Below are 10627 nucleotides of genomic sequence, written 5' to 3' on the forward strand. Positions count from 1 at the left end.
AATTTATTAATAATTTATTAACATTCTCTGGCCCAACCATAATTAACATACTGCAAATGCAACAGCATACGTTAATAAGAGAATGCAAAAATTTATGTTTTTGACATTTTAATTATTCTTCCTTCGAAGACTTTTCATCATCATTTTTATTCTTCAATTCGTCATGACAAATGAAAGCTTTAAGTGCCGTCTCAACAAAAAAGCAAATAACATAAGAAAATATGCACAGAAAAAATATTTCAACCGAATCATAAGCAATATTTTTATACTTCTCGCGGTCTTCCTCATAGGTCTCTAAAGTCGTCGTGCCCATGTAACAGGTGACAATGCAAATGGTCATGGCTAATTTGACAGTCCAAATACAAGTACGTTCAAACCGATTCAAGGGCATTTCACCATATTTCCACGGGCCAATGAGAGCCTGGAATAAATACCATTGAATGAAGAGGCTCTCGAGCGTATTACGAAAGGTGCGTTTGAAGGACTGCGAGCCTTCACGAAAATTTATTGCGTCCAAAACTAAGGGTTTCGTTGTTATCCAATGTTCGACTTCAAAGGTGCACATTACCTCATTGGCATAATCCTCAATGACGATATTGCGGCAATACCAGCTGGGGTAACGACCCGATTTATCACGGCGTATGCTCACCAGCAGCGGCTGCACTAAATCGTCACCGCTTAGCGGTAAACGGAGCGTGCAAGTAGAGTTGCGCACGAGATGTGGATTTTGCGGATTCTGATACACAACAAATTTGCGTGTGCCTTGAGGCAAAGCGAACATTAGGATGATATTGGCAGTGGTGCCAGCATGCCAATGACCACCGGTGCTTATGTGCACATTGATGCCATATTCTATGTCACACTCTTCCTGATCGAGTAATGTGATTAAGTCTCCCTTGTGATGATGCAATGTGTAGTAAGCCCACCAGAAGAGTGCGGCGAAAAGTGGCAAGAGCGCTAGGAAAAACAATACCATACAACCGTTGATGGGCAGATGTGTCAGCACTTTGCGGGGGCTATTAGTTTCCATAGCGGCTTGTGTATGCTTTTTACCCGCAAACGTCGACAAATGATAGCAATTGCAAGTCAAAATCGCTGTATCGGTTAAATTCAATTTGGGCATACAACCAGCGGTCGACCATTCGGGATCACGCAATTTGAAGTCCCACATGAGACATTTCAGCATGGTGGTTTCGAATTTAAATGTTTTTGGTGAAGAGATTTCATCTGCTGCCATTACAGCGAGGTAAGCCCAGACATTACCGCCCTTATTGTTCACCACATGAAATGTATTCTTCTCCGGCACGATCTCTGTGGAATTTCGCACTTGATTGCTTCGCGGCTTTGTGCACAACTTTAATTTAACACAAAGTCGTATTGTGGGATCGGAGAATTTGACAATTGCAGCACTGTTCTCCGGCATCTCAATGCTATAAATAGGCATATCTAGCGTGTCGTTAACATAGCCTTCCACTATATTGGTGCTTAGTGCCGGCATCGTAGTGCTTTCGGATAATATCATGCGAAATTCAATAGGATTTTCCAGTATTGTCTCCTCTCTCAAGGGATCGACGCTGCTGTATACGCTAAACGCGATTATGCCAGTGTCGAGCGATTCCGTATCCGGATACCACCAAAACGGGTTTCGCTCAAAAGACACTACTTGAAAATGTAACTGTGCACTTTGCAGTGTTTGTTCGAGTTCAGCGAGCATCGCTGAAGGCATTACTATTTCAATTTTACGATTTTCAGTTTTGAAATTCAACATCTTTGTTCCCTCAATACTGAAAACGTCCACCTTAACACCCGGTTTGTCCAATTTATAATGATCATCAGTGGGCTCATGCATCACTGTGCTCGTTATACCCACAAAATGTAGACAACGAAACACTTCAAATATAACATCTAACCAATGCTCAATGCGCGTAAGCACCGTCTCGTCGAAATCAGGCAGAGGCGCATAACTTTCATTTAAACGATTTGCCGAACCACTGCTTGCAGGTTCGATACGTACGATCGGTGGCATATCTTCAAGCTTAGCTGAGAATTCAGCAATCATGTCGACAACTTGATTGTTAAGTAATTCATAAGGTTCAGGTAGTAGCTCCTGGTACTCTCTGTCCACAATGATGAAGTAAAATCCATTTGCGATCATACGCAGGAATTTAGTGAAAATAGTGACGCGTTTATTGTCCAGCGGTTGTAGTGGTGCTAAGAAATTCCTAGTTATTTTTGTTAATTGCTCGACGCGGAGCAGTGTTTCCAACTCGAGCCACCTCAAATGATAGAATATGATCTCTGCCATTGCGAGCGTGCGCATGTTTCGTGTCAACACCTCTGTTAGCACCATGGCGCGCTCGATGTCGCCTTCCAGTAAGAGTTTGCCTATATTACTATCCGGTCGAACTAGAAACGACTTGAGTGATGCTTCATCTTGCGGCACTTGCATGGCGGACACGCTCACAGATACTTGTGTTTCGGTGCAAGCGAAAAGAAAGTCACAAACCACAATTTTAATGCTACTTGTTACTGGCAGTCTGGTATTCATTAGCCGTTCGTTGGTGCGATCGAATGTGAAGGTTTCTGCTATGTATTGATAAGAGATCGGCATATTAGGATCCTCAAAGTCCGTGCATTTTATATGAAACTCAGTCTCATATTCGACGCCATTATTGGGCTCAACCTTGCATTGTCCACCTTCAGGAGGTGCGTTGTGAGTCAGCTCTACTATAACTGTTCCGCTCATACCACCATTGGTTACTGATGCTTCAACTTTTACACTTCCGCTAGTTGGAGGCATAAAGCCGAGACGATGGGCGTTCTTAAGTATGCCGCTGCCGCCACTTACTTCCCATGTAATCGTGGGTTCAGCTGTACAAGTGACGCAGTGCATACGTAGATGCACCTTACGTCCGGCGGCAAAAGTACCCATTCCACAATTTCTTACACAAACGATGTATACATAATGTTTAGGCTCATTTGTAATTTTAATGATTTGTTTTGCTACATCTTGCTGCGTTAAGCTGACATATGAGCTAACTCGAAAGCTAAATGTATAAGACTTGTCGACCTGAAGTACACCGTCTGGTATATGAAGAATGCTGCCTAAAATAGCGGTAAAGAAGATGTACAAAATTTAAGAAAGAAGCTCTAAATTGGTCTGGTTAGTAATATAATACTTTCAGAGTCTTTATCTACGTACCTGATGAAAACATGAGCAGTTGCTGTAAAAAGGTCCTAAGAAAATTTAGATATCTTGTGATTAGAGTTCAGAGTCTTCGCTTGGACATAACCACCATTTCGGAGAGCAATAAATAAATATTAATTATATGCGTTATGAGGTCCACAGGATAACCTAATCGCCATATCAGTATTATGGTGGCCTGACTCTTTGTTAATGATAACCACATTTATCCTTCGTAGAGGCTAACTAAAGTGAAGGTCTTGGTCGTCAAACGAATTACGAAAACTCTTTCTTTTGACTTATTCGCATATCCCAAGGTCTACTTAAAAGCAGCACTTTTTTGTTGCTGAGGGTCTTGAAACTCCAAGAGGTTTTAGAGGAATCTTGAAATTAACTCATATGTCAATATAACATTCTTATGAGATCTGTCTCATAAGATTTGTTGTTTGCTAAAGATTGTAAAAATCAATCCATTAAGATAATGGTGGGATTAGAAAACTATTTTCCTCATCGTTATAATGGTTTAAAGAATCTGTAGAATCAAGGTATCTTTCTTAATCTTTATTGTACTAAGATGCTAATGAGGGTTTGATTCCACGGCTTTGTTTTACTAGCTGCCATTATTATTCTATTCATCGTCTAATGCAGACGTAGGATTACCAACCTGTTCCCATATGTGGTCCACAGTAATTATTTGAACTGTCATCGCTCGAGGCGCAACTCCATTTGTACTTCATGGTTTGCTCAACTGAAGGCGAGAGCCCGAAATCACGACTCTTTGAGCCATCCAAGTGAAATGACTGACGAACGCCCACTTCACGTATGGTGCCACCTAAGATAAAAGCCGAAACTGGTTTGGACATAATGAAAATGTAACACTGTTAAACAAAAATAAATGTAATTGATAAAAAATTAAAAAACTAAGGCCAATAAAACTTACCCGAACTTTTTTATGCACTACCATGTCGTCGAAGTACTCATCAACATTTACACGTACCATATATGACTGTGCCACAGCGCCGTGATAGTTGAACCACAAGCGGTAAGGCTTAACCTTCAACTGTTTCTTGCCAGTATTGCCGAATTCATACAACAGAACTGAAAGCTACTGTAAAAATATTAAACTGATTTTTAGAACACTTGCATCCTCACTTGTTCCGATGCTATTGTGCACAGTCCACTCCATTTCCATACGTGAGTTCGGCGAGCAATGCCTGTGTATAATGGCATTGAAGACGTTGAAGCGCGCTATATCTATCATGAGTGGTTCCTGGGGGTCGGAGCCATGCATGAAACCAATATCCGGTATGCAAGGCACATCCGCCGGCTGTATAATATATAATGCAAAGGACTGCTCATATAGTGCATTCGACTCCAAATCGGCGACACGCACTGTTATACTCAATGCACCCGCTTCCCAGAAACTTTCATAGCTTTCGTGATAGTAACCGCTTTTATATGGTAAACGTCCAGCATGCAATAAACCCAATGAACGAGCAACAGCCCTCAAGTCCCTCGTATATCGAAAGCTGCTCTTCCGTTTTGGATAAGATTCAAAGGTGTCGATGAGACAATTTGGCGTATATGCCTCGTAAATGAAATTTGTTTGACCCAAAGTTTCCACGGTTAGCAGAAAATTCTGCCGTTCGCCAAACACACCGACCGGATTGAAAAGCACGTGCATTTTCGTAAAAGTCGGCATATTCTTCATGTTGCAGCGCTGTCCGCCCCATAACTCCACACACTTGCAGAGGAATTGTCCCAGCGCCGGCTCGCAGGTTGCACCATTGCGGCAAGGGTTCGTCTCACAGTGGTTAATGAATTGTTCACAGCGCGCTCCGCTGAAGTAGTTGGCCACGCAGGCGCATTCTATGCCGTTGCCGTCGAGCGCGCATTTACCAGCGTTGTTGCAGTTACCGATTGGGCAGTCTTCACTAGCGTGCGGACGCCGCGGTTGAAAGAGGAAAATGGCTAGAAATAATATTTTTTGATCAAAATATTTCATTTTGAAGCAAAAAAAAAAAAAAGCACGATATATGAATAACGCGTATTCAAAAACTAACGAGCAAAATTTCGACGCCTTTTTTTGTGCGGCGCATTGCAAATAAAGAAAAGACTATTTGAGTTTTTTAGAATTCAAAGTAGGAAATTTATTTGCGTATTTGGAGAATATTTCTTAATAATGAGACGCTTTAATAATAGTGATTTGATATTTGTCTGGATTGTCACCACCAATTTGGGATTTGGGATGATGAAAATTAACAAAGACTCAATATTCGACCTATATGTTTCTCAAAAGCTAATGTTACTTTGAAAAACCAAAAGGTGGCGTCTATCTGAGTTACTTCGGATTTATTTTTGGTGTATTTGACTTTTTTAAGTGAATAAGTAGCAATATAATCATTGTGATCGTGTTAGAGAACAGATCATAAAATAACAGATTATTGGCGATGTGGTCAAACATTCATCAAATTTTGCGTCGAATATTTCATTCGGTGGTTTTTTTCGACTATTTTCAAAAATGGTAATCCTTCTTCGAACTATCGCCACAATCCCCGAAATTTTTTTTTAATTAGACAACTAAAGCATATACAATATATAGTTATTTGCCATACAGACTGACCGATCCAACTCAAGTCCTTGCATGGAAAACTTGACAAGGTATCGTCACGAATCTTAGCACAAATTATTCTCCAATGTACAATATGAAAAATTGTTTTTATTGACAAGTTATCGTCACGAAATTTGACATAGACTTTGAGCTAAGGCATATCTACAATATCCATACAAATTGTTCAAATCGGCGTATAGCTGCCTGAAACTGACCGATCAAAATCACGATAACATTATTTTTATGCAACTGTGAAGGGTTTTATAATTTCGGTGAAGTCGAAGTTGACGTTTTTTTTGTATCTAATTAAATACATTATTTTGAAAAGGTGGCAACTCTAATTAAAAATTACTTAGTTGCTCTAAGCCTCGTTAAACCCAGTTAGTGAGAGACTAATAGTGTAGTTATTATGTGATTTCATTAAGATTTTTGACATTTTCCACAGGTGGCAACCCTTCTCGCAAATGTTATCAACTGTAAGCTTCCCTAATTTCTTCCGTTTGTAGAGTAAATTATTCTTTAATTTCAGGCTTATTTGTATGTCATCACCGTGTGGTATACATATATCATGGATAATATTCAATATCAATAATTAGGACTTTCAAGAAAAAATTTTGTGAAATCTTGGGCTAATACTCGAAATTTCTTTGTGTTGTCTTTAAGGACTGTTTCCACGATACACCACTTGACTTGATATTATCTTGTACTGTTAAATACTTGCATACCGACTTATTTTTCCGCCGTTCATGTGAAATCGGAAGGAGACTTGCATCATACTTTAAACCCACTTGGCTATAATTGTGTGCATTACAATTTCTATTAATCGGAATAAGAAATGTAAGAACTACCAATTATACATCAAGGATTAGTTTTAGAAAAACATCCACTAAACTTGTTATACTCCAGAGCCAGTGATCCTCTCAAAGCTTTAAATTATATTTAAATGAGAAAATAATCAGAGTTACATACATAATTAAACTCAAGTTTATCGACTATATTATCGAATTCTGAAGTCATATCTAAAATCTTCACACAATCACTCACACTTGTTGTAATTTCCGAATCAATTAAGTTCACAAATAAAATATATACGATAATTACACACTGACATAAAGTCTGTTAATATATGCATTTCGAACATTCTCACACACACCATAAACTCTTAATAAACGATTTGTGTCTCCACTATCAGTGTGGCAGCCAGCGAAATGTTGCATGAAATCGGCAACTTAACACCAAAACAAATGTGGCTGCACACTTCATAATTTCAAGTGCATAAACAATCGGCAATCCATAACAAAAACAAAATATTATATAGTAAGTATGTTTTCAAGAAGGAAAAATTCAAATTATTATTTGTTGGTCGGCTGTGCACATTCATATGTATGTAAATACACATGTTTATATTGACTGTTATTGTGTCACACTCGCGAGCCCCTCTTTCGTGTGAATTGTGCGCGCGTTTGTGGCTTTTTGTCATAAATTGAAATTAGTCACGAATGCGTGATAAATTCACTTTTATTTTCAAAGCGAGAATTCGCAACAGGAACACCGGTGTGCCGCACACACTGCACATATGGTATATATGTATCTACATAACACATACACAATGTTGCGTAATGTATGTATGTACATATTTAGATGTATACAATCGCATTATTAACTACACTTACACAGATGAATTTTGTTTTGTTTATACATATGTACATATGGGGATACTGAGAACGATATCTCTCTTACTGTATCATTAATGGACACAAATTTCTTAGAAAACAATATTTGGCAAAAAATTTGCAACAAATTTTTCGACTTTGAGGTCCATAATTATGAATGTGAGTTAAGTGCATGGTGATTTGACTTTTTTGATATGTTGTTTTAGCAGAGTTCAACGGCATTTCAAATCGTATGTGAATGTACATTATACGAGTAAATATATATGTACATGTGGAATGTGTAAATGATAATCTAATATTTTTATGATATGTTAGATATGATATTTTTTGTTGATATTATGATAGCAAGGTTTTGAAGGTAACTTTTTTGAAAGCTTTTTTTTTTAAATATAATTTCACTACTGTTTAGTATTCCTCAATACATTTAATAATATCCAAGTGTTTAACAAAGTATCCAGAGAGAATGAAATATAGTGACAACATTTCACAGAGTAGTAAATCAAACATAGTATAAGATACGAAGACGATTGAATCGCCTCTCCATTATCCTATTTTGGCGAAATCCGATTAAATACCGACGGAACTATTTAAATATGGTGACACGGACTCAATCCGTATTCTACCATCCAATTTTCGCGGATATTCTACCGTACGATCCGTAGAAGCAGACGGTAGAAGCGGTGGTGAGTGTTCATTTATATTGCGCTCTCATAAGATAGGTCGTATCAGCTGATTCGGTCTACGATTTTGCGTCGGTGACTGTTTGAAGCATTAGGTATGGGAAGTATTTTATTGATCGGAGGTTTATCATCAAACCTTGGGAACGTGATAAACAGATCGACACCAATGATAAAAGGTGTTGCTAGTATGCTTCGATTTCGGCAAAATCTAATTTAGTCAGAATAGGAAAATAATTCCAGCCACTGATGCCACGGGATGTTTCAGACTGATTTACTGAGCGCACCCATGTCATAAAAGTCTTGAAATTGAAAATTTGGACGAATTTATATATCTGGTACTCAGCACAACTATCAACAATGAAAACAGCCTATTTTGTGGCTGCGGTTTATTCTTTCTTGCCGAAATTGTTATTTTGGATCAAGTACAGAATCGACAAAAAAATCGTGCCTTGATCAACAAAAGTAGGATTGTTTTTTGTGTCTTACCAAGGAATATATAATAATATAAAAACAGACTACACACGATGAAATAGATTCTTATAACGATATGTTTAGAAGCATAATACATTAGTCTACAGTACGGTTCAGTTGAAAATTTGCATAATGGCTTTGGTGTTATCTGCTTTTGCAATAAAGTTTTTACCATTTGAACTTATTTGATCTTAGAAAAAATACATAAAGGATTAGAAAAACATTGAAATAAAATTTGGTAATATATACACCTCTCTTAATTTGATAACCATTTTCTAAAAATGGATGAAATCAGCTCCTATACTATAGATTTGCTCTTATTTACATGTTTGTTCCATATATACATATACATATATGGTATAATATTGCGAGAGGTCAAGCGGGTATCTCGTTTGATTAACCAGGTAATTTAGTGAAACAAATCCATGTCGAATATTAATTTCCGACGCCACTTTTTACAATTATGAGTGAGGGTATCTAATTTGTGGTTTCGTGCGGATTTTGTCCTTCCTTACCACATATTACTTCAATTGTACCAGTTTTGCATGAGTCTACTCATGCGCATAACAGTGGCATAAACGCGCCAATGCCATCACTTAACCGTAAACGTAACTCAACAATTCCTTTATATACAGATAGATAAACATATATATGTATGTATTAACACTTGGATGTCAGTTTTTCATGCACTCGCTGACTGAATGTTCGGCTCGTTTACCTGCTTGCCGCATTTGATATGACATGACAATCCATTGCCAAGTACTCACCAACAACAATAGCAACAAGCGCAACTGCAGCTTTGCATCCACCACAAGAAAGGTAATGTCAAAACAACTGCAAAAATAATAACAACACTCAACCAGCGGCACATTTCATTAGAGCTCAGCTGCGCCTTAACCCGTTCGTAGCAAATTAGGCTAAACTCTTCCAGATCACAGGTTGGTGGCAAGCGTGTTGCATATTGCTTTGCAGTGCTGGGCTGAGTGGCAGGCGGACAGCTAGGCAACACGTCGGCTGCGTCATCTAAATACGAGAATGACGGACGCCGCTGGTATTGTTGTTGTTTTTATCTTCGCTGCTGACTCGGGGTAGTTAAGAAAAAGGTAATTTCGTGAAGCAAACTGCCTACGCAGCTGTGACAAATTGTCGTTGCCACCATTGTTGTGGCAAGCATTATTGTTGTTGCTGCTCATATAATATATGTTGTTGTTTTGGTCGTTGTAACCAATATACATATGTGTGTGTGCGCTGCCAGTAGTTGGTAAATTTCATGTAAAAATGGTTTGCTGGTCGCAATACGTTGTTTGTGTCGCTCTTGTTCAATGTGTAACACATGCTGCTGTAGCATGTATGTTTCTATGGAATATACTCGCACATGCAGGCAGTTGTTGCGCAGTTTTGTTGCAGCAATCAATCTCAATTGCTTCACTTTTTCAGTCATATCTCTTCGATCATTTTGGGTGACAAAATGCTAACTATTTTTCTTCAATATGTTGCTGTTGTACCGCTCTCTCCCTAGCGTCTCCTCATCGCAACAGTCTTCTCCTTTTGCTCAGCTCCACATTCATTGCAGTTTATTTTATTATATTCCATTTATTTTCCATTTTTATGCGCTTTGTTTTTGTTTTTATTGTCGCTGCAACAATTGTCATTCTGGCCATGGTTTATTGCTAATGTCATTTCGGTCTATATGCGATTTGTGTCTCTCTGTTTGAGTATGTATGTGTGTGTGTGGACAAGTTGCTTGCTTTGCCACCGCTGTGCTTTGTTGTTGCCCACATGCTTGCCATCACGCTCATAAACACATTTCAGATGAGATTTTTATTGCAATTGTAACAATTGCTTGCGAGTACTTGGCGATTGTTGTTGCTGTTGTCATTTGTTTGCCTTAACAATTATTTTTTTGTGGTCTCGCTGATTGTTTGTCTCCTTCAATGTCGCTGGCGCTGTTGTTGTTGCTGCTGGTATTACTATTGTTGTTGCTGTTGCCAGTACTTCATTATCGTTT

General features: G+C 38.4%; 1 protein-coding gene across 1 annotated transcript; it reads right to left on the reverse strand.

The window, feature by feature from the left end:
* Nucleotides 1-91: 91 nt before the first annotated feature.
* LOC118682760 (polycystin family receptor for egg jelly) lies at nt 92-5224 on the reverse strand. The gene is made up of 4 exons (XM_036372475.2): nt 4337-5224; nt 4125-4282; nt 3849-4062; nt 92-3105 (listed from the first exon to the last, which is right to left on the reverse strand). Exons 1-4 carry the CDS (start codon nt 5187-5189, stop codon nt 113-115), a joined length of 4218 nt encoding a protein of 1405 aa, XP_036228368.2. The 5' UTR covers nt 5190-5224; the 3' UTR covers nt 92-112.
* Nucleotides 5225-10627: the final 5403 nt, after the last annotated feature.

This window comes from Bactrocera oleae, chromosome 6, assembly GCF_042242935.1.
Source record: "Bactrocera oleae isolate idBacOlea1 chromosome 6, idBacOlea1, whole genome shotgun sequence".
In the NCBI taxonomy this organism is placed as follows: domain Eukaryota; kingdom Metazoa; phylum Arthropoda; class Insecta; order Diptera; family Tephritidae; genus Bactrocera; species Bactrocera oleae.